Here is a 26,843-nt window from a genome sequence, read left to right on the forward strand (position 1 = left end):
TGCTTTCGTCGAGATTTTGCCTACATATTAAGTGCACATTTAATCCATGGAAGCTCAAAATTCCTGGTGTGATGTGGAAATTTGGAGTAGGGTTTCACGCTAAAGCTAAATGTATGTTCAATTTCTATCTATCAACTGCAATATATGGATTTGACCCATTTGTCTGGAGCACAATACTGTTTCAGTGGAATGTTAATGCGACAGTTTGTTATAAGACATCAGACTTTCGCAATAACTTCTTGTTGAAGCATAGTTGTGTAATGGCACACACGATTTGTGTAAACCCAGAAGTGAATAGGTGCAATGGAAGGATGTCCTAAGAAAAAGTACAATTAGTAGTGGAGGACGTAAGGGGCGAAAAGCTGTCAAAATGGTATCGAAACTTTTTTGACGTTATGATGTTTCTTCAACGTAATACAAACATACTAATTATTTAAGTATTGTGTTCAGCTTATATATCATAAGTTTTTTTAATAATTCTAATTATTCGTATTGTGTAAATTATTAATAAATCATTAATTTCTTACGGCGCGATCTTTTAGTGTACCTACTTTAGTACAATTGCTAATTTTTGTGGTACTTTTCGGTTAGCCGGGCACAAGTCTCCAAACAATTTAGACAAGAGCCATGAAATACATCACTAAAAAGGTTGTAGCCTTAGTTTGTAAGCAAGCTGGCGCAAGTGTTGGCGACATTTTTTTTTAGTATAAATCCAAATTATTTGGAAACTTTTCGTTTGTGCCCGGTTAACCAAAATGACTTCAAAAAAAAAACAAACAGAAGTAATAGGTTTCGAATAACTGGGATAGGAGTTTGAAATAATCTTTAACAAGACTGAAGACTAGTTAAACAGCTCTATGTCTAGCCAGAAATATTTCTTTTCATGTAACGCTTTGGTCAACAATCAACAATCGTCGATGTGCCAATTGTTGGCTGGTACGATGTAACTTTCCTGATTTGTACAATCGCAAGATTCTACATTCTATCGCAAAGATAAGAGTAGAATTCTTTTTTAACTCTTTTTAACCCAAATAAAGCAATAAATTCACTCAGTTATTACCTTTCAGTAATGGTTACCTTCAGTCACAAATAGGCTGATGTTTTAAAGAAAACCATTATGGGCTTGTCGTGTTGAATCACGATCATTGCTTGCAGCATATAAATTATTGTTGTCGTTTCTTATGGCACTTGTTATAGAGAAGCCCGCTGACGAAGTCAGAGATTTTAAGTCGAGAGAGAGTCTCTTATTTCAGTAGCACCATCTAGGGCCAAGAGTGCGTCTTGGCCATTCATGCGTCACATTCTCTTGCACAACTGCTTTAATTACAGGGGGCACATTCACACACCTCACAGATAGAACACAAATGAAGAACAACCATGCCCAAACTGGGACTCGAACCCGTGACGCCCAAAGCATGGGGAAGACGCGCAACCCCTATGCCAGGACGCCGGTGCATATAAATTGTACTTTTAGCTGGTTCTAAACTGTCGTTTGATCATTACGCCATTTTGGAATACAAACCATTCTTTATATATATATATATATATATATATATATATATATATATAGAGAGAGAGAGAGAGAGAAATTAGCTTTGTTGTGCGTAATATATTTTTAATTTATTTTCACATGCATTCATTTTCAGGCCAATACCTACAGTTCTTGTTGCGAGCAGCTATCTGCTTCACTTTTTCAGCGGGAAGGAAACACGCCGGACTTCACTCTTGAATGCAGTGCGAGTTCAAAAATCCCTGCCAACCTATCTCACTGCGGTATCGACTGGGGCCATAGTTGCTGTTTAGTGTTTTGCTCAGATAATGTAAACCACGATGCCTGTTCGTATTTTAAACCAGACTCATCCATTCATCATCTTTCCTCCTTCAATCAAGTAAGTTTGCTTCTGGTAAAAACACTCCTATCTTGTTTTATTGGTTACTAGCCGCCTTTGACGGCCAGCCGGTTCGCTAGTATTACCGCTTGCTACAATTTTCAATTAAATATTTTAAGTAACTGATCTCTAAATAGATTCTCAAACAAAACATTTTTAATCTTCAAATTTTGATAGTCATACCAAACTTATACTGTTATTATTATTATTATTGAATATGAGTATTGCAAACAGAATCGCTCGGTATATAAGTCTTTTGTGAACTACAAAATATTTTTCATAATTTATGTAATATCTCAAAGAATAATTCAACAAAAAATTCTCAGATGCAGCATAAAATTCAGTTTTTAGTTTTGCTTTCAAGAGGATTGAAATGAAATCAATAATAATATTTTGTTTCGGCCTATAAATATATTTCAAAAATTATGAAGTCTAAATTTAATGCAGTAAGGGATCATATTCTGAGAAATATTCTGGACACACCAAATTTTAAATAAATGAATGAATGTTTCTATTTTCCACGATCAACTAAGACTTATTTATGAAGTTTTGAATGTTAAAAATTTAGAAAAACTCAACATTTTCATAATCTTAGGCCAATTAATCTTGAGAAACCTGCGAGCTGTATTTTCTTTGAAACGATCGATGGAAAATCTAAAATTATCCTTTTTTTATTGAATAGTGATATTCAAATTTTCATAAATCAGTCAGTTTAAGTGATTGATTTAGTTGATTGGAAATTAACTTTTATCTAAAATATTAGTGTTTCAAGAACATTTTGTTAATCGTGATTTCCACAGCAGAAGCTTTATGTAAAATCAAAAATTCGTTATCTATTAGAGCATTTATTGAATCAAGTTACATAAAATATAATCATTTTCCATTTAGATCATTTTAACAGATCTGTGTCTTACTAAAGGTTTACAAATTAGCTGCTTGGCCCTGATTTGAATGGATATCCTGTTCATATTAAACAAAACTTGCCTTAAAATAAAACTGATTTATTGGATTAATAATATAAGACAGTGTAAAAGATCATAAAATAATTTTTCTTGAATTTATTTTTTAGAAAAAATAATATTTCATATTTGTTTCATTTCTTACAGACACGTGCCGAAAATTATATTTTTGCAGATTTCATTTCCAAAAAGATTTAATTTATTTTCAATTGGAGCTTTAATCAATGTGATGGCAACACTTTGAAAAAAGATAATTTTTTCCCATGAATGCGAAACGTGCTCGTGCAGCTTAAATTTTATTTTTATTTTGTATGAAGAAAATTATCGAAAAATATAGTTAAAATATTTATTTAAAAATTCATCAAAAATAGAAATTTAACTTTAAGGTTAAAACATTGGTATCATTTAAAAGATAAATTTTTGATCTTTAACTTGATGTAAAAATCTTTTTTGTGCGATAATATTTTCGGAAGTTATAGCAGAAACACGCCAAAATTTCGCTGAATTTTTAAATAAATAAAATTCTAATTAAAAATAACCCTCAGGTGCACATTCCCGGCCTCCAAGGTATACACGTGCCAAATTTGGTAACTGTAGTTGAATGGTCTGGCCTGTAGAGTGGCAACACACACACACACACACACACACACACACACACACACACACACACACACACACACACACACACACACACACACACACACACACACACACACACACACACACACACACACACACACACACACACACACACACACACACACACACATTGAGCTATATTATAAGTATATAGATATTTATTACTACATGCATCTTAGAAAATATTATTAGAGTCTATCATTTAAATGTGTGGTTGATGATAATAATTTGTTTACATTCGTCGCTGTAAACAATATGGAAGAAAAAAGAGCTAATAAATAATACATTTGCATTGTTCCAGTCCTGTTACTTGGGATTTTTCTATAATTTTCAAATCAAACTAAATCCATTTACCATTTTTTTTAATGTTAAAAAGCCTTAAGAAGAACAAATATCAGATTTATTTGAACATAACTATGCAAATCATACTTAGCTATAGGAAATAAATATTTCAATCCCTGAGGTTAGGAAAGAGGTATTATTTCAGAGTTTTACACTAACTGACTCTGCGTTCTTGTGGCGCATGTGTTTGCGCAATTCTTTTTACCAAATTGAGCCAGACGTATAGTTAAAATATCCAAAATTATAAGTAAAAATATTCAATAAAAATAACTGCCATCAAATGGTACTTAAAAGAAAGTTACTTAAGTGTGAAACTCTGATTTTCACACGATAAGTAGAAGTGAGAAATGTTAGGAGATAAAAAGTGGCATTAAAAATTAAATACAACGGTAAAAGATAATGGCTCAATAAAAGTTAAAAGATATTTTCATGTAAATGTTTTCCCCACTAAGCCTAACATGGCTAGTGATGAAGATAAAAAAAGGGATGCACTGATTATTAAAATTTGAGCACTCTATCAATATGAAATTGAGTATAAATAATTACAAAAATTATTATAAAGCTGTTGTGGAATGTTTACAAAGATACTAGAAATTCTGCGTTGGTGCAAGAGGCATCAAATTGCAACTCACGAGATTCATCTAGATTTCTATTTGATTCATATTTTTAGACCTTCTACTTAAATGCATACTTTAATATACATCTTCAAAAAGGAGACTGTCCTCAGAATGTACCTAGTTGAGGATTGCATAAAAATCTCCATCCTTATTGATTCATCTGAAAAGAAACAACGAAAAAAGGGTATGAACTAGAAATTAAAGCAAGAAGAGAACAGAAGGGAAAAAAGAAAAATTAAAAAGTAGAAATTTTAAAGAAAAATATCCAAACGTTAAAACAAAGGCAAATATGGTTGAAAAGAAGATTTTGAAACGAAGACTTTATAGAAGTTATAGAAGAATTGTAGAAGTAGTTATAGAAAAAATTATATAGTAGAATATTAATGAAGTATTATATTATAGTGTATTATATTATCATCTTGTAAATCATTGTTACGATCTATTTGGACAGACAATGTAATTTTGAACAATAGCCTAGTGACGGAAAGACTCTCTCCTTGAGCATTACAATAGTGATGTAGTATACTCCTGAGAGATTGAAATTCGCTTACACGTCATTTCTTCGGCTAAATGGACTTCAAATCAAAACATTTCAGCCAAAACATTTCGCCACGTCCCGCAATTCTGATGAAGGAGAATAGGTTAATTGTTTAATTTGGATACAAAATATATGCCATAGGAAGTAATTTTTTTTTAAATTTAAATTTTACTGTAAATCACTTGATATAATTTATAGTCATTATGCTAAGTTATAGCTATTATCAAATGCATTATGTACTTTAATAAATAAAAAATAGTAATGAGGGTATAATTTTAAATATTATCGTTTATATTGTCACTATTTCTCGGATGTTTGTTACAACTTGCTCTCTGTACGGAGCAAATTGTATGATTCCACAAATTATAAACAAAGTATTTCTGGTTCTAAAAAAAAAAAAAAAAAAAGCGAATTTTTTCACGTATATCATCTATTCCCCTCCCCCCGGATTTAATTGCAATTATTCTTCCCATTGTTTTAAAAAGTGTTAATCATAGCATTATTAACTAAGATTTCTTCATATATTTTAAACGGTAAACTTAGGATATTTTTTATCAAACATTTTTTCCATTCAACTATTAAACACTTACCTAATCCAATACCTATTTAATAATGAATTCTTAACATTTAACAATTTTTCATTGCTTTGTATAAGAAATTTAATCCACGTTTCATCGTACATTTATGCAAAAAATTGGATGCCAAGAATCTATTTTAATTAATAGTTTCAACAAAAGATGGCACTGCAATCATGTTTCGAATTTGCATTGAAATAGCTGAAATAATTCGTGTACTCTTACGCGTGAAATTAATTTTCATTAGCGAATAAGGAAAAAAGAAAAGAACCCCCCCCATAATATTTTACGAAAAGTATGCATTTTAATATTCCAGAAGATTAATTTTGTATGCTAATGAGCCGTTTTTAATTAAAGAAATTAGATGAGAGAAAAATTAAAAAATATCTTCCTTTTTAGCTAAAACTTGTTGAGTTATCTTGGTCATAGAAAGGCTACGAAATGAATTTAGAATTTAATGAACTGTATTAAAAAAGCATTTTTTTTTCATTGCCGTTCTTTTAATAAAGATTTGCTTAAAATAGTTTTGTTAATCATTTTTCATTTCATAAGCAATAGTTAGCAAAAAATGCTTTGCTTGGCCTTTCTCATAAAAAGTTATATGCAAAAGATTCCTAATAAAAAATTTAAAAAAAATGTGAGTTTCATAAAGGAAAAAATATGCAGATCATGAATATAATATAAAGTATTATGTGCAAGCTAGTAATAGTTTTAATTATTTGCTTCTGTTTTGTATATAACTTGTAAATAGAGCTTAAATGTTCTCGCAATGATGTACTGCAACTTTTACTAATTGCCATATTAGGTGCTGTTGGAATTATATGACCATATAGAAAGCCAATCGACTATTTATGAACAGGTTTTTAATATGGAAAACCAGTTCATTTTATTAATAAAACTGGAATAAATAAATACAAGATCAAAAAATCAAATATGTGAATTGAATTCGATGATTTATGATTAGAAGAAGAGTTTTTAAATTTTAATTATAAGCTTATATATTTAATATTTAATAACTGCCATATAGTTTCGATCTCTGTTTTTCAATTTTAAAATTATGTTATGAACCTAAAAATACTGAAAATATATTGGAAAATGATAACGATTTGAGTTTTATTTACATTAAAGAAGATATACTCCTTCTAAAACACTCATTCTGCAAATTATATTAAAATATTTAATTCAGGGTAAATTTCATAATAATTTTTTTTCTAATCTATGTGGAAAAATTTGTAGAAGAAAATATTTTATTTTTGTTTCGTCGCTAGACATCGAAATCTGCTGTTTAAAAAAAAGTTGCACAAAAAAGAAGTACTTTTGCAAAATATAGTAATATTGTAGCTCAATGATGTTCCTCGCATGATTCATTTATTTTTATTTTAAAAATTACTCTTTATTGCACTAAATATATAGGCTAATCGTGGTCTAATTATTAATATCTAAATCTCTTGAAAAAAGTATATAATTTTGGAAGCATAAAATGGTTTAATGACATAAAGAGTTATGTTCATTTTGTCCGAGTCAATACATTGCAAAAAAAATTCCCTAAATTAAAAATTTTATTAAGTTCCTTATTGCATTGGTCAAATTTCATGAAATATTATTGACACATTAAATTTAAGGGAAAAAAAACATCGCTCATTTGCTATCAAAACTGAACTAATTTTCGTTTTAAATTTCATTATTTTAGACGAAAAACAGTTAATTTACACAAACGGATTCTTTTGATTGAATGATCTTTTCAGAAGCAATGTTGAAAAGGTTTAAAATCATCTAAAATAGTGATAAACCAAGTTTCACTACCTTGTCATTTCACTGACAAAAAAGATCCCTACTGAAATCACCTTAATTTTTATGACCCTACGTTCTGTAATAAAAATAACTTATTTCGGCATTTCTGACTGCCCTTAATGTTTGCCTCAACAATTTAGGAACAACTCTCAGTAGCACACATACAATTTACAATATTTTTTGATATTAAACGATATTTTCAATATAGAACTATGCTGTAAATTGAATGATGTAATATCGCACAATTTCGGGCAACAAGCTATGCTGCTTGTGATTTGCATACAAAGTATATGACCTGCATACATTATTTATCTTTCTGTTAATAAAATAGCCAGAGATTTCATAGTGTGAGATAAAATAACTGAGAATTCAATTTTCCGTCACCTTCAGTTCAGGAGTTTGGAAATTATACTTTCATAGCAATATCGTATTTGTTAAGAATTTATTATAAAACATGCGATGCACAATTTCAAGCTATTTTATTAACAGAAAGATAAATTATGTATGCAGGCTCCTTACTTTGTATGCAAGTCACAAGCAGCACCGCATGTTGCTCGAAATTATGCGATATTACATCATTCAATCTTCAGCATTGTTTTATATTGAAAATATCTTTTAATATAAAAAAAATAATGCACATTGTATGTGTACTACTGAGAGTTGATCCCAAATTGATAAGGCAAACATTAAAGGTAGTCAGTCATGCCGAAACAAGTTATTTTTACTATAGAACATGGAGTCACAATAGCTAAGGTAATTTCTATAAGAAATCTGCATATATAATTTACTTTCCTGTTCATAAAATAGAGTGATATTGTACATAGCCTGTTTTATAATAAATTCTTAACAAGTAAGATATTTCTCACAAAGTGTTATTTCAAGATGGTAGAAAATTGAATTCTCTATTAATTGCAGTTGAAGACGACTTAATTAAATCCTCGATATCATATTTCTTGAAAGTCGCTGGTAATCAGAGTACGATGCTTATGAATATTGTTAATTTTTGGAACGTGTCTTAAAGTTTCGAAAGCTAGATTACAATTTTCTTTGTAAATTCAGAGATTTTTCTTACGCAAGGGACAACAAATGCGATTATGGGAACTTTCTATATGCCACTTTAGAAATCGGTTCCTAAAATGAGTTCTCTTTAACCTCAAAGAGAGATTGTGTATGATCTATTAGTTTTAACTTTTAATCCAATATCTGAAAAGTCAGATGAATTTCCGGAGTTAAAGATCAATAATGAATATTGTCACGAAGATTTAAAGAACTACGTCGTTAGCTTAAACAAAACAAACAATTTATTAGGACGAAGCAACTCACAACAGTACCAGACTGAGAACTCACCCATCACTGACGGGGCTCAGCTGTTATATACATATATAGAATGTTCGAAAAAGACCCAATTTGAATATTTACGAAAAAACCTTTAGAACCTTTCAGATCTTAGATAAGCAACAGATATCATTTTAAATAAAATAATTCCAGTCTTGGATAAAAAATCGTATCTTATAAGTTTAAAATATGATCGCATGATTAGGATAATCCCAGAATCGATATTTTTCTCTCAAAATGTCCTGGTTAGTGATGCATTAAACTAGAAAAAAATTCAAATACCAATACTATAATATTAATATTTTACAATCAGAAAGCATTTTGTATATCGTAAAATTGAACTAGGACTATATGTTGAAAATAACCTCTGAGTCGGCATTCTATCGCTAATTTTGCACGCCAATAACCTACTAAACTGAAAACCTACTAAACTCTGCCACTAGAATAATGCTTCTTCTGTATTCAACCAGAATACTGATTGTATAAAATATAGCATTTGTCAGACAGAGAATAGAACGGTGACCTTTTCATTTTTGATGTATTACCGAGTGAATTTGTTGGATTTTTGTAATCCAGACAAGTCTGCCTTCCGCCTTTTCGAAACATTTTCACAACAAAAGAATAAATGTTTAAGAAATAACAGATTCCTTCTATTGGGAAAATGTCACTTTGGAATTTACAAGAATGCGAACAATAATATAGAATTTCGTAATTTGGACCATTCAAGCCAACAAAAGTCAATAGATTCTTTTTTTGTCGTTGCCGGTGAGATTTTCTCCGACAGCAAGCAACAAATGTGCCTCTGATGTAGGTTACTTTCATATGATGTATGCATTGCATTGAAACTTGAAATCGATTCGTTGAAAGGGGTGAATGCCTATGAATTGCCTGAGGTATTAGTGCTTCTCTTTTGTAAGAATGTCTATTTTAATTTTTAGGCCTTTTCCTAATGTTTGCAGAACGATTCATATTTTTAGATTAGCAATTTCTATTAACTACATAAAGCGTATTAATTAGTCTTGGCTTGAGAAGTTCGTGCTTTGATCTAAAGAGTAAGACAATAGATGTAATAGATAGATAAAACAGTTAGGCAATAAATAATAGAAAAATTGATAATAGATAGGCAATAAATAAAAGACAAATAATGGATAGACAGATAAACAATGCCATATAGATAATAGATAGATAATAATATATAGGTAATAGAAGACAATAAATAATAGATAGATAGATAGATTAACAATAAATAGTAAATGGATAAATAATAATATATAGATAATAAAGAGATAATAAATAATAAATAGATAATAATAATAGATAGATAGATAGATAATAGATTGACAGTAAATAGTAGATAGATAATAAAATAGAATAGGTAGCAATAATAGATAGATAATACGTAGACAATAGATACATATAGGCAACAGGTGTAGACTATGATTTAGAGATTCTTATAATTAAGAAATACAAAATATGAGTTTTCAGATAAATATAAAAATACAAAATATAATGGGAAACTTGAACTTGAAAAGAAATAGGATATTGGGATTTATAGCATCAATGGCTGTTATCCATATAAAGAAAATCTTCATATTTAATTGAAACACTTGTCTTAAACTATATTTAATTAATGTTGCCATCTTTATTGAGACTATTATCATAATGATGAGTTATACTTTCTGTTTAGATATCGATGAAAGATTTTATATTGAATGATATTTAATCGATAACAGCTTTATCCCAACATTGTTATCATGAATTCTCTTGATAGGAAGGAAATTCTTGAACTTACAAATATTTGCAAATCTGATGAGAAAAGATCTATTGTTTTATGATGGAGATAGGAAGAAATATTGGGTATCTGAGAATTCTTGGGTAAATTTATGTTAAAGATTAATTATGAGCCATGGCATTTCTTCGGGGCTACATATTACTAAAATGATTCATTAAGCTTTATTTTACAACATAATTAGTTTTCTGAATCCGATAGATAGTGCTATTTGTGGTTTAGTGGGAAAATTTCACTTAGTAGTCATATTATACAATTTTCAAAGTAAATTGAGATGAGGCTAATGTAATTATTTTTTAAAATATTACTTGCTTTAACTTATTGCGAAGTATTTAGGCGTGCTGCCTTCTTTAACAACGAAGTCTTGAACGTTCGAACAGTTTGTAACTACAGGATAAACATTCTCATTGTATCATATGTTGAGTTATCTGATGCGGACAATTGGTAATAATTCGAAATTATGGGTGCGGTAGCACTTTTGAGATTGCATCGCGGATGAAATGACAATTGCTTACGTAGTTTATAATCCGAAAGACTCATATAACTCCAAAACATTATCTAATATATTTCTCCACATAACCTATATCCTATTATTATTATGCGTTCCTACTATTAATATAAAAAAAGTTATGGCATACTCAAGGTTGAATTAACAAAGAAAAGTAGAAATAAAATTGTTTATTTGCGCATTTACAAGATATTTGCAACCAGTGGAAATTTTGTTCCTAAACATTCTCGAATACGCATGATAAAGATTTTATTTCCCCTCCCTCCCGCATAATAAAAATAAGGATCTAGGGCAAAACTGTGATTGCCACGAATGTTCATATCTTTATTTTCAGAATCTCGCGTATGAGCGTCTTGTGCTCTCTAGCGTTGTGAAAGAAATCGAGTAAGTATTTTAAACGCCCTTCTTTTCAACTTAATTAAACCAAGATTTGACACAAAATTACAATTTTAGTTACAAAATATCATCTCATATTTCATTTTTCTAACTCGCCATTTTTCTGAGTGCATTCTGAGCATTCAAGTGCATGTTAATTAATGAACAGAATGGCAGACGGCCAACTCTTTGGTGAATTTGGCTCGAACATTGCAACAGATCTGCACTTTAGATTGTAAAACTGAGCATTAAGTTTTATTCATCTAGTTATCATAAAAATCCTGATATATTGATCTTAGACAGATAGAAAAACTTCCTGAAAATATATTTCGCCCACATTTTGTTTGAGAATAATAAAATTATATGTAAATTCCACATACTAAATTACTATAATTACAAGCATTTATGTATTATCGTATCGCAGACAGATATAATTCCGAAAATGTGTTTTTTTAGACTCACAAAGATCAGAAATATAGGGATTTCCAAAATAAAAATCTCGAGTTCGAAATTTTGACGATTGCGATCTCTTTGTATATTCTTTATATATGAACTTGAAAAAATAACAATAAAACTATTTTCATTTAGACTACAAAAAGAAGGAGATGCAAATGGTTATTTCCGACCTGTGGAAATAGGAATGCAAGCTAAAATTTTGTTAAACCCCACTTCTTGTAGGTCTATAAAGATAATTAAAATAGCACAAATCCTTTGCCATCATATTTGATGGAGTAGCGCAAAATATATACTGAAAACATTTTAGTGGAAAATTGATCATAGAATGATAAAAAAGGTAAAGAAAATTGTTAACCTTATGAAATAAAATCTCAATGCTTACCTTATTCCAACTAATTAATATCTTGTGAGATGAACTAATTATCCGGAAATTGAACAAACAAGCTTCATTATTGCAGAAGAGCAGAGAGATTGATACAATCTACCCTGCTTTTCTACTCCTTGGTATTTTATGCTTCTATGAGGCACAATATTCATTCACTTAACATAATTCTTTTCTGAAGAAATCTGCTCAATGCATGGAACAAGTAGACTGAGAAAGAGAAAAAAAGAAAAAAGAAATATGTGTCATCTCTGGGGTGTTATAAAAAAATAAATCAAATGCTTTATGAAATTATAAAAAAGTGCTTCATGCAATAAAAATCTTTGAAATTAAATTTTTGAGTTTAAAAAACACTTCATACTTCAAAATGAATTTATTTCAGTGCAATAAAATTGACACTGACTTAATTGGTATAAAAAATATTATTCTTCCAGTTTTGTGTGATGTGGAACTCATTTTGAATTTTATGAATTGATCACCTATGCAAAATTATCAAACTTTCAAAATTTTGTATCACATAAATACGATGTATAATATAAGAGCCGGCTTCCTGGCATAGGGGTAGAGAGTGTTCCCCGTGATCTGGGTTCGAGTCCTGATTCAGGCATGGTTTGTTCTTCTTCTGTGTTCTATCTGCGAGACGTGTGAATGTGCCCCCCTGTAAAAAGGGGTTGTGCAAGCGAATGAGTGATGCATGAGTAGTCAAGTCGTACTCTTGGCCCTAGTTGGCTCTACGATAAAAACAAGAAGCGCTCCCCCTTAGGCTTAAATCGGCTGTTTTAGAACAGCGGGCTTGTTCATGGCAAGTGCCATAAGATACAACAATAATATAAGAAGCCTACGAAGGGCATCGAGAAAGTAAGTTCCCTGCTGCTTGTAAAAAAGAAACAAAATATGATTACCTGGAAAGATTTGTTGCAAAAGATGCAACCATATTTCATCTTTTTCTTAACATAACCTTTCATCACCTTTAATATCAACTTCCTTATTTCACTTGTATTTTACGAAAGTTTGAACTTCTATATATATATGTTCCTTTTAGTAATAAATCCTTTTAGTAATTTTATAATCTTTTAATGTGTTCCTTTGAGTAATAAAAGTTATTATTATTATCGTTCTCGTGCATAGTTTCCTAATTTTGTAATCGTTTTACACGTGTATATCGTGTTTCCCGCCATTTTGATTTACACTTTCATCCTTAGTCACATAATTACCAATTATGCTGTACTTTTGAACAAGAAAATAATACAATGATTCAGTATTTTGATATTGTATCACTGTATTATTTTTTTATGTCGAATTCAATGACTATTTGCGACCAGACGAATAAATCAGTTGCTTTGGATCGCTAGGCTGAGAGAATGGCTGCAAGCAGGTCCTCTTATAAAAACTTTATTTTCCGAACTGCCGTATGAATAAGTTTATAAAAAATACAAATGTAATGAATGCTAAAGTATAATGATTATATTAACACTTTATCAAATCTAATTGGTCATAATTTTAATATATTTTATTACTTTTATTTAGTTATTTGCATATTAATAAAATCGAATGCCTATTTCAATCATCTGTGTATGATTATGAATATCGAATAGCCTGGAGTCACAAAAGATAATAAAACGAATACTTTTCCCGAAGTTAATAAAATAAAAATATAAATAAATCAGCAAAAAATAATTAAAAGTGTGGTGAAATTTGAAATTAAATTGCTCAGCTTATTAAAATAGCGGCCTCATAATATGCATAGCCGAAGGTCACAATTAAGCAATCACTTTCCTCACTTTCTAATTAGATTGCAATTTCCGTTTTAGAAATGTGTTGCTCTGATTCTATTAAAAATGATACTGATTCTATTCATTAATAAAAAAATCATTAATTATTAATATCTTTGAATCGAATCATAATTTTTTCTTTCTCGTATATGTAGTATAGAGAAAGAATAGGAATCGCCAAAAAATTCAAACTCGAGAATTTGGCGAATCTCCACATTTCAGACCTTCCTGAGTTCGAAAAGCACATTTTTCAAAAATGTCCGTCTGTCCGTCTGTGACAAAGATAACCAAAAAAGACAGACGAAATTAGGTATACCGACGTTACTCTAAATTTGTAAACTTCTATCAAGTTTTGAATAAACTCTATTCAGAGCAAGTCGGTCTGTCCGGTTGTTCGAATGTAAATTAACATGATATATGCAAAACGAAGAGAGTTAGATGAATAAAATTTGGTACATAGATTTACCATTTATAGAGGGGATACTTGTCAAATTTTCAGTCAAATTCAATTAGGGGTTGACGGTCTGTCGGTCTGCGTTTTCAGAAATAATTAATCGAGGCAACTCAAAATCGCTATGACTTCAATATGTCAAATTTAGTATGTAATTTTGTGTCTACAAGTGTAGTTCACTGACATATTTTTGTTTCAATCAGTTGTGAAAAAACAGGTCTAAAATATAGATTATACTTTCGGATAGGCATCCGGATTGGTATTAATCCCTGGCATTCTGGAATACCTTGCAGAATGCCAGGGATTAATCGCCCAATACCTCGTCAAAGACCACTCGATAATTTCAGTAAAGATGCTATATTCACACTAAAGATTAATATTTCATAACAATTGTACGTCAATGCTATTCAAGGCCTTTTCTGGAATAATTCCAGAAGAATATGAGAGAAAATTTTGGAAAGACCACTTCCACTGGTTAAAAATAACTCAATTTAAAACTATAAGCTTAAAAATACGGCAAATCAGTGCACAAAAATACACTGACACTCCAGATCAGACCCTTAATATCCCCTTACCAGATATTAAGAGATTAATATCTGATAAGATGAATTGATTGTCATCAAACAGAGCAGACAAATACCATTATCGTAAAATAATAGCAGAACGATAAAATACTTCTTCCGAAATACTCTAACCCATGGGACACCCTCTTAGGTGGCACAATATTTATTTATCCCAAACCTTCTACTATTCAAAAGGTATTTTATTCCATTTTTCCTATTTTCAGCTGCAGCAGCAGCATCTGCCTACTACCAGGCACGAACAGACTGAGGAAGTGAAAGAAAAAGAAGAAAAAAGGGAAAACGTGTTCCACCAGTCGAGACAGAGGCGGCAGAGCAGGTGAGAATTGCTTATTATTCCGTTCTAGTGCTTTGCTGTGGAGAGCGCGGGAAGAGCAGAAGTTTCGAACTCAGTCAGCACTCGCAGAAAATGGCATTTGAATATATTCCGGCACGTATGAGCATATGGTGCGTGATGTTTCCCCATCTCGGTGGCAGAGTGACTTTCGGAATGTGTGAAGCTGCGAGAGGAGATCCGTTGTAAAGTGAATCGCAACATCAGCACATTTCGTGAAAATGGGTAGTAAAAGGATTAATTTAAGTTTACGGAAAGATTTCGGATTCGTGAAACCGTTTATGCCTCGTAATGGAATTTGAGGTGCCAGGAGTAAGAATTTGCTATTGAAATAGAATGCATTGCTGAATAATTCATGACTGGAAATACAATCGGAAGTAATTATTCTTTGAGGTAATTCAAGGAATAATCATGGAACGTAAGGACACAATTATTAATAATTATCAGTTTTCAGAGAAATATTTGAATTTGAGATTTGATGCTTGAATTTGAAAACACATTCGCTGATGATGATGAACGTTGGTTGATGTTCAAGAATCAACCAAATCAAGGATGCGGATAAAGTAACATATTTAAAATACAGAGTTTATTAATGAATGACGAAAACTCTAATTTGTGCATTAATGATGATTTCAGTTACTGTGGGTTGAAAAACATCAATCTAATAAAAGCATTGTTTTGAAAAAATTCTCATTCAAAAAAAAAAAAAAAAAGAAAAAAAAAGAAAGAAACATTTTAAATTGAACATAAATTTACTGTTCATATCTTTCCTATCTATCTATTGTTTTCATTTCGATGAGAAATTTAATTAGTTTTTATATATTTATTTATTTGGTTTTATTGTTAGCTAAAATGATAAAAAGTAAAATTAATTTACGACCTCTCGCCAACCATAAAAAAACTCGCGAAAAGTCAGCCATCTTTCATGGCTTCATGAAATGGAAATAAAGGCTTTTAGGTTTGCAATAAAGTGGATTATCATATACGCGAGTTAGCAAATTGTACAGACTAAATCTATGGCAAAGGATACCGACGGCTCTGATTGGTTTAAGCCTTGGCATCTTTTTGGCAGTGTTTTACCTAAAAGATGCCATACCGAAATATATTTTTATAAAAATAAATAAAATTTGTGAATTTATCCCCCCACCCTATTTTTCATGGTTCACATGTAATATTAATCTGGAACACATATACAGCAGAAAAGATCAAATCCTGAAACCTAAATTCAGGAAATATAAAAATTACAATTTATTAAAAATATTTTTTTGTGTTTCTTCTTAATATTATTCTTATATAACTAAAAAAATTAGCTACGAAATGAAATATTCCGTTAAAGCTTACATATTTATACGTTTTGGGCATTAAGTAATCATCTCCCCATATGTAGTTGATGGGAAAGTAACAAACGTTCATCAACAAGTTTCAATGACTGCATAAATTATCTAATAAAGGCACGAAAATCATAGAAAAATAAGAATTATTTAATTGCTGCATCATATGTTGAGGAATTACTTCCATTTAGTTTTTAAACTTCTGTACATAAACAACATTAGTTAATTGTATTACTAGTATTATTAGTACTATTTATTATTATTATTATTATTAATTAGTACTAGTAGTGTTACTAGTAATATTTAGAGAAAACAATTATATTAATAAAAATTAGATCGTGTTGATATTCACTCGTATGTTCCATAAAACTAATGAAAGGTACAAGGTTTGAGCCAAATAAGCGAAAACTACACTATTATGAGTGTAAAACATTGCCAAAAAGATGCCAAGGCGTAAACCAATCAGAGCACGTCGGTATCCTTTGCCATAGACTTAGTCTGTACAATTTGCGAACTCGCATCATATACAATTAGAAATCAAAATCTGAAAAAAAATTTGACTTTGGTAAAAGGACATTATTTTAAAGTCGGATCAATGACAACAGTTCTTGAGCTATATTTTCAGGCAAACTCCAATATAAATGTTGCTAAGCAACTGCGAATGGGTAAAAATACCATAACATAATAAGATATATATACAGGAGAAAATTATTTCTTATATACAGAATTAAAACTGACATGAATTCGAGTTGCATATTTTTAAAATCATATTGAATAGTTTCTTTATTAAATAATATTGGTGCTATTATGGGGGCCGAGAATCTGGTTGATATGAGAGAAAGTGAGTTAAAACGTACAGAGATTTGTAATAAAAACTAGCAGCACCCACAGAGCGTTGCCCGTGGCATAACATCCAAGAGGAAAAATTAGCTTTAGACTTAAGTCTAGCCTCCACCCGATATGACATGAAAATGCCATGAGGGATCAAAAAGATATTTAGAAATCATCAAAAATAACTACAACAAAAATTTTATAGCACACATTCAGAAATATTTATTGCTAAGCTTTGATATACAGTCCTTTGCCGTCTTGCGAGGTTGGCAATTTTTCGATGGCGCTTTGTTTGGGGTTACATGGCCGCCATTTTTTTTATGTTACTGTATGCTACTGTATTTCGAGCTTTCTTGTTCATTTCCATTGATTTCTTTCCTGCTGAACTTACTTCTTCTGCTTACTTTCATTATTTTCGATTAAATTTTTTTGCATGCATTTCATTTTACTGCATTTATTGATTTTTTTATATATTTCTGTTAATTTGGTGCAGCGTTCCTCGGAACCTTTAGACTGGAAACGCTATTACTGTTGTTCGCGCCATATTGAGCCATTTCGCTAAAATTTGACGATAAACTATTTTTTTGGGTGAAAATGATTGTATATCAATGCTGTTTCATATTAAGACTGTTAAAATGGTTTCAATTTTCCCTTGTAAACAACACACGCCTTTTGATTCATCTTCCCATTTTAAAGCTGGGCTAAGCTTTGATATACAGTCATTTTGCGCCTTCGAGGTTGGCAATTGTTCAGTGGCGCTTTTGCTACCATTACCCTATTGCTGCCGTTCTCGCACATTCGGCCATTTTGCTAAAATTTGGCAATAAATTATTTTTTGGCGAAAATGACTGTATACCAAAGCTGTTCCTATAGCTGAACAATGTGGACAGATTATAAACATTGCTCCTATTGAAACCGATGCATCATTTCTGTAATCCACACATGGATCGAAATTCAGAGCGGAGTACTCTGTTTCAGACCAAATATCTGGAACGTTTGTTCTTTCACTTCTTCTCATGTGTCTCAAATTTAATGTCTTTCTCTGTTAGCAGACAGGCGAGATTCATTCTGTCTCTGTAATTCTTTCTCTGATATTCGCTAACCTAACATTTCTTTCCTCTACATTTTCATTATCGCGCAACAAACGAAGCATTTTGGCATTTAATGTGCTCCGTCCAAGGTTGAATTTCCTTCATTTGGGGATAATAAGATTTGAATCGCTGTTTAAAATCAGACGTAAACAAAGAAATGTATCGCATATGAATATCACAGCTCTTGCTATTTGCACATGCGAAGTTTGAGATTTCCGCTCACGCGCGGATAAGTGCAAAGCACATATACCGCTGCTTTATGCATGCACAAATCGTTGTAGGAAAATAATTAAAATCGCAATTATAAAACTCCTTTTTTCATTTTTATATGACTTCGATATACTAAAACCTTCCCCAATAGATGCCCTACAAAATGGTACAAATATCTCCAAAATTAGTTAAGTATTTCTCGAGTTTTTCGTGTTTCAACATACAGAAGGCATTCAGGTGACTTCATTTTATATTATGTATAGATATACAGACATTTATAATAATTAATTTTAATAATGAATTCTCACAATAAAGTATTATGTAATTTGTCACATGCCTTATATTGTTGCAATGAAATTTTAACCAATTTTATAACTTCTTCAAACATTTCAACAAGTCCACCGAGAATATTGGTCATATTTAATTTCAAATAAATCGTTTACATATAACTTCATGTCCATGATTCCCCGCCAAGTAGTATGGCATTAAAGCCGTGCTATTTGAATTGCCTTCCTGAAAAATTTATTTATTACGCACATGAATCTCTTTATTGTATGTTATTTACTTTCGTTTTTAAATTCATTTATAGACAGTTTGCTGCGCTTTCGAAGAAGAAAACTTTTGTAGACAAATGCTTTTGAAGGCATAGATAACCATCTAAAATTAAAAATTAAGAGGAGTAACCAACTTTTAGTGCCGGCGTCCTGGCATAGGGGTAGCGCATCTTCCCCGTGATCTAGGCTCCCCGGTTTGGGCATGGTTGTTCTTCCTGTTCTATCTGTGAGATGTGTGAATGTGCCCTCCTGTAAAAAGGGGTTGTGCAAGCGAATGAGTGATGCGTGAGTAGTCAAGTCGTACTCTTGGCCCAAGTTGGCCCTACGATAAAAACAAAAGGCGCCCCCCCCCCAGGTTTAAATCGGCTGTCTTTGAACAGCGGGCATATCCGTGGCAAGTGCCATAAGAAACAACAATAGCCAACTTTCAGTTCCCACATTATTTAATAAATCTTCAAAGTGCCTCTCAGTATTTTTATTCCCACTGAGTGACACTATTACTTGTGTTGTTGCTCTTTTTAATGTTCATCATTTGGAAGAAGCAGAGATGATGTTTGAAGAAAGACAGTTGCAAGATAGATTCTGCGTTACCCCATTATGAAGAGATTTTAATTTCCTGCCGTTATACTAACATAAACAGCATTTCTACTTTTTCGCATGCGTAATATAGACAAAGTATAATAATAATCGTCAAAAAAAAATTCAAACTCGAGATATTGACGTATCTCCACGTTTTAGAACTCCCCGAATTCAAAATGCTAATTCACTACAAAACGTAGAGTCCCAGACAGATGAAATTCGATTAACAAAATTAACATTTATAGTTTAGACACCAATCAAATTTTTAGCCATATCCAAAGAGGGGTTGACTGTCTGTTGGTCTATACTTTTAGAAATATATTAATGTGATAACTCAGTGTCTCAACAACTTAATGTATCAAATGTGGTACGTGATTTTGTGACTAAAGGTGTAGCTTTGTGTCAAATTTTTATTTCAGTCGGTTTGGAAAAAAGCGTCCCAAATGCAAATTCGATTTTCGGATACGATTAATTGCATGCCGGGGATTAATCGCCAAATAACTCGCCAAAGATGAATAAGATAGATTCAGTAAAAATGCTAATTCACGCCAAAGGTTAATATTTCGCAACTATTTTATGCCAATGCTATGCAGGGTGTTATCTGGGATAACACCTTTATTAGAGAGTATGAGAGAATGTTATGGGAGACTAACCCCACTTGTTACATAAGAGAGTAGAAAAAGTCTGTGGAAACATAATAACTCTATTTAATGGGAAAAAATTAACTTTTACGGTTTTTTAAATTCTTTTTCACTTCTTTGTTAAGTTTGAATCATTTTATTTTCCATTTTAAAAAACTATCATCCGGTATTTTTGAAATTGCAAACAAAATACGAAAAACTCCTAATAAGATGTATATTTAAAATAAAGTCTGTTTGTTATTAAAACCAGCGAACCTCATTTAAAATTTTCCGAAAGGAATAACAGGAAAAGGAATCGTTTGCTCAGCGTGTTAACTCAAAATTAGATGGTAAACAAAAGAGAAACATCTGCTGATCCTTGAAAAAAATTGTAACAGGCATTTTTGAAAAAAGAAATACACAATCGTAATATATGGATATAAAATATGAAGCTGCGTTTAGCATTTTTACCAATCGCATTTTTTAATTATATTTTGCTAAGACATTCTCTTCCTTTTTTTGTATTTGCACATTTTTTCTTTTTTTACTTTCTGGCATACTTTAGTGCAGAGAAAATAGAGTTCTCATCGAAAAATTCGAACTCGAGATTTTGTCGAATCTCCACGTTTTAGATCTCCCTGAGTTCGAAAAACACATTTTTGGAAAATATCTGTCTGTCTATCTGTGATAAAGATAATTCGAAAACTCTTTGAGGTAGCCTTTTAAAATTTGGTATATAATCTTTGCAACAAATTTTTAGATTTCTTGCAAATTTTGAGTAAAATCTGTTCAGAGGAAGTCCGTCTGATCGGATATTCGAATATAAGCTAACATGATAATTACAAAACTAAGAGAGCTAGATAGATAAAATTCGGTACACACATTTAACATCTGTTTCGTAGACACCTAGCAAATTCTGAGCCACATCCAAATACGGGTTTACTATCTGTCGGTCTGTACTACCAACGATGTGCTTCGCGCACGGTGTTGGGGTGGTAACTCCGTACACAAATGTCGGTCTGTACTTTCAGAAACACGTAAACGCGATAATTAAAAAAAAACAAACACAAAGTCATAAATATATCATATGGGTATGAGATTTTGTGATTACAGGCGTAGTTTTGTGTCAAATTTTTGTTTCAATCGGTTAAGAAAAACATGTTTAAAACACAAATTCGATATTTGGATACTATTAACGCTATACCAGGGATTAATCGCGAAATATCTCGCCAAAGATGACATGATAGATTCAGTAAAAATGCTAAATTCATACCAAAACTTGAAATTTCGTTACTCATGCAGGCCGATGCCATATAAGGCGTTCTCTGACAAGACACGCTTATTAGAGAGTATGCGAGAAAGTTTTGAGGAAACTATTACTTTTGGTTTTTGTTTACTGTTTTTCTATAAAACCTTACATTGCCTAAATAATTTCAAAATATAATATAATCGATCAACTGTTAACATAAAAAATCGAGTATAATTTATTTAAACAGATATTTTCCATTATTTCCACATAAAGGCTCATTTGCATCTAAATATTGATCAAGATGATTTTCATTTTTAATCCTTTATTTCCTTTTTTTTGCAGTGGATTCCTTCCTCCATTCCGAATTGAAATTTTGGAAACAATAAAAGAAATTGCAGTACTTCAACCCTTTAATCTTTCAATACGGCTTGTGGACAATAATGTAAGTTTTTATTAATTACTGATTTTTTACTTTGAAAAATTATGCATGCGATAAGGTATGTGGACTTTGTTAAAAGCCATTTTTAAAAAATCGTAACAAAAGGTTTGAGCATAGATTAATTAATTTTTATATATATTTAATATTTTTTCCTACTTTTTGAGTTTTGAAATCTTTTGATATACAAATGGCGTAACTTTTGTATGATAGATGCTTTTTTTTATTGATTCAATGGCATTAACTCATATCAATTTCCATTTAGTATCTCACAGAATGGTTGCTATAGTGCCTATTTGATATCGTATTCTTTGATGCAATCATATATTTTGATCTCAATCTAAATTGAGAGTTAAATAATGTTTTTTATGGGTAAAGTTTCAAAAGAATTAACAATAAAAAGAAAACGCAGAAATCTGCATAAAAGGAATACTCAAAGTATGAACTAAGATGTTAATAAAAATAAAGAGAAGAATTTGAAATGCTAAAAACAAAAAAAAACAAAAAAAATGACGAGTGTCATAATTCAAAATTCGTTTCCAAAACATGAATTGTGAAAAAAATTCTTTTATTATTTAATTCTTTTTTATAAGCAAATTTAAAATTCTGCAGTTACAATAACTTTCTGAAACTTAATGATATTTTGATTTTTAATATTTCCAATTATCTGATTTCAAAATCATGAAAGGAAAAGAATAGCAAGTTCTCACATGCGCGGCCAAAATTTGTTCTACTGCAAATACTCATATATATTTCAATATTTTAGGTTCCTTTTTAGAATTTTAATGCATATTTGCTTGTATATTATTTTGTATTTTGAATGTTTTACATAATTTGGGTTTTATATAATGGTACATGCGAAAAACAATAAAAAATTACCGGATTTTTTAAAAAAGAAGACCTTTATATCTTTTAGAATATTTGTGATATGTTTATAAAAATGCATGCATATTTTATTCATAACTAGCCGCCTTTGGTGACCAGCCAGTTAGCCAATCTTAATGCTCGTTAAAATTTTAATAATTAAATATTTTATGTACTTCCTACTTTAATAGCTTCTTCATTAAAATATTTCAAAACTTCAAATTTTGATAGTCATATAATTCACTCATAATATTATAAAGGCCTTCAGTCATAACGTAATATGTATCTCTCTAATTTTCTGTTTGCTCCCATAAAATTTATGCTTTAAATTAAAGTGGAAATGATTAATCTGCAATTAATATAATAATATTTTTTACTGAAACAAAACCTTTTTTATAATGATTACAGAAAACAGAGTCACTGAGCGTTTAAACTTTATGGGCACTAAAGAATATCATTCTCAATTTATGTAATATCTCAAGAATTTGTCAATAAAATTTTCTCAGATTCATCATGAGCAGATCGATTAATTAACAATGTTTAATTTTAAATGCATCAAACACTAAGAAAATAAAACGAATCTTTTAAAATAATCGGTTGAAAACAGGTTAAAAAAACTACTTATAAAACGATGTACTTAAAACTATAAGCATATACAAAAAATATATAACTAACATAAATACAATTTAATTACAAAAGCATAAAACTAACCTAAAAATAATTTAAATCTAGTCCGCATCAGTTGATAATTCTCAACAGTCAGAACACAATGCGTATGCGTGAATTTTCTACGCCAGTTGGGGTAACGCTACGCAGATTAGAAATTTTTAATTTCCTTTATTCTGTTTTATTTTAATTCATAAGTACTTAAGAATGAATCTGAAAGATCGATTCATTAACAATATTTAATTTTAAATGCATCAAACACTAAGAAAATAAACAGAATCGTTTGAAATAATCGGTCGAAAATATGTTAAGTCCTTGTTAGCGAGGGGAAAAAAATGAAGCCTTACTCGTTTGGCGGAGGGAAGTGAAAAGATGTTTTGGCGGGAAAGTTAGTTTTTAATTAATAATTTAAATTCTAATTAAAAATTCAAAAAAAGGAACCCCAGTTGCACATTTCCGACCTTTAAGGTATGCATGTGCCAAATTTAGTAGCTGTAGGTCGAACGATGTAGCCTGTTGAGCGTCAACACACACACACGCACATTGAACTTTATATAAGTATAGATAAAGAAAATTATTGATGCAAGTTTCAAATATCAATATTTTTCTATAAAACAAGATACACAAAAAAATCATTTTGTTCTTTGTTCTTTATTCATGAGTTTTCTAAATACCTTCATGATCGAATATTTTTCTGTAAAACGTAAGTGCACAATAAAGATTTGTATTCTTTAGATGAGTAAAATTCAAGGAAAATGCACTCAGCTTTTCAAGAGATATTTGCAAAAAAAAAAAAAAAAAAAAAAAAAAAAAAAAAAAAAAAAATTAAATTTACTGACCTTTATATGTGTAAAGCTACTGATGAAAGTTGCCATTTTCTCTTGAGAAAATATTTCAACTTTTGTGCTCCTTTAAAGAAGTGAAAAAAAAAAGCTTTTGAAAATAGAAATAAAATACTGAATTAATATTTTAGACGAAAAATAATGTATTTTTTACATTTATAATCTTATGGATAATTGCATTATTATTAATCAATCGTTCTGAAGATCCAATTAAAAGCATCTTTTTAAAACAAAAAAATTAGCAAAAATTGATTTTTGGAAAAGCAACAACAACAACAACAAAACTCATCCTTTTAATTTACTGAAGAGTAAAAAAGAACTCACCTTTTTTTTTATAGCCATAAAAGTCACTATTTACCGCAGAATGTGTTTCAAGCGAAAATGGTTGCTATAAAACTTGATGGCGCGAAATTTAATTGAATTAAGAATTAACAACTCGGAATTACAAAAAGAAAGCAAACAGGAGAGAGAAATAATTCTAGTTTCTTCTTCTTGTTCGTCTTAAATTGGTTTATATGCTGTTCTTTAAAATGCTTCATTCTAGATAAAAGAAGTATCTTTTCCTTCTTTTGTTCTTTTTGTTCTGGAACTAATTAATGCAAGAACAGAAGTGTGAAGAAATGCTTATTTTACCTTTCTTATTTGTATTTAAAGCACATGCTGTATTATAGGATATTTCTTTTTTCCCTCTTTTTTTCTAAAGATGCTTTTTGATTTAAAGAATTGTATTAAAATAAAGAACACAACTTGTATTGTGTGCCAGTTTTGAGAAAGAAAAATAAGAGAACAAAAATGGTCATAAAATCATTTGCATTTATACGATTTATTTTGTGTAGAACTTTTAATTTCTTATTTGATTCTTTACAAAAGATTCATACGATCATTCTGACATCATTTAATAGATATTCTGTTTCAATGTTAGTATGTACTTATATTTCATTAATTTAGAACTGCTTTAATGAACATGAAATTTATCAAAGCGTTATTAAATAGCTTAGTAATCAGTAAATGAGATTCTGTTCTTATTAATAGTTCATCATTAGTTTTAGGATTTTGATTAAAAATTTTCGGTTATATATGAAAGTTATACGTATTCAATATTATATTTAGTTGCACATATTTTTATTGAATATATAAAGTTATATACATTCAGTTGTTCAATATTTTTCTTTCGTGAAAGGATTTAAGCAGAATTCTGAAAAGGAAATATGTATGTAAATACTTGAACCTATTTAGAACAGTATCGCTCAATCTGAGTTTAAAAGAAAAAACATTTTTGAAAGAAAATTTCTTTATTTATGAAATTATTATTAAATATATGCTTAAATAATATATTGAATTAATATTATTTTCACTCTCATTATTTTTATTTTACCGTTGCTTATAACGATTCTAGAGGAAATTGATTTAAATTAGATGAAAATTCTGTTTTATAACGTTCAAAAGCATACAATTGTGCCCATAGAACGCCCTACACAGCTCTATCTACGTATGGAAAGTTCAATTATAAAAACATTGCATAGTATTCTATGGTACATACTTTTCTGTCTTTGTTTAATAGGAGATAACAAAATATATTTAAAATTATTCCACAAATTCTAATAAGTGTAGAATTGTTTTTTTTTCATAAATTATATATTTTTATTAATCAGATGCATGAAATATATCTATTTAAGATATTATAAAGCATTGTAATAAATCGTCTGCAGATTTAATTTTGATAAAAATATCAGAAATACCAAATAATTTTTAAACGTTTTAATTTTCAAAAAATTACAGACTGTAACAAACGATTTTTTGAAATCAATGAAAATTATTTTCTTTCATAAATTATTAACCATTTTTAGAGGATACAAAATTTAAGTAATAATTATGAATGGCAGCTCGAAAGAAAATAAAGTGATTAAGAATGTTTTTTTAATTTAAGAGGAATGAAAAAATTGAACATAATTTTTTTTATGTACGGAAACGTGGTTAAAAATGAATAAACAATTTTCTATATATTTAATTAGCACGAAATCTTCAACAAAACTTTTATATTTCAATCTCAATAGAAGAAAATATATTAAATAATTTGAATTTTTCTAGTTTACAAATTATTTTTCAATTTTAATTTTTATTCGCTAAGCATGTCCTTGAAGTCTTGACAAGGAATGAGTAAAAATTTCGTTTGTACAATACTTTTTCTATCGTTCACTTTTAACCAAGTAAAATCACAAAGAAAACTTTATTAAATC

At 30.0% G+C, this 26,843-nt stretch overlaps 1 protein-coding gene across 1 annotated transcript in view; it reads left to right on the plus strand.

The window, feature by feature from the left end:
- Nucleotides 1-25,222, plus strand: part of LOC129984942 (uncharacterized) — an 81,702-nt gene extending 56,480 nt beyond the window's left edge. The window contains exons 4-7 of the mRNA XM_056094886.1: nt 1,647-1,889; nt 15,206-15,318; nt 22,141-22,240; nt 25,151-25,222. Of these exons, the coding sequence (XP_055950861.1) occupies nt 1,647-1,889; nt 15,206-15,318; nt 22,141-22,240; nt 25,151-25,222 (528 nt within the window). The remainder of the gene's footprint in view (nt 1-1,646; nt 1,890-15,205; nt 15,319-22,140; nt 22,241-25,150) is intronic.
- Nucleotides 25,223-26,843: the final 1,621 nt, after the last annotated feature.

The sequence above is a fragment of the Argiope bruennichi genome, chromosome 9, assembly GCF_947563725.1.
Source record: "Argiope bruennichi chromosome 9, qqArgBrue1.1, whole genome shotgun sequence".
Classification (NCBI taxonomy): Eukaryota; Metazoa; Arthropoda; class Arachnida; order Araneae; family Araneidae; genus Argiope; species Argiope bruennichi.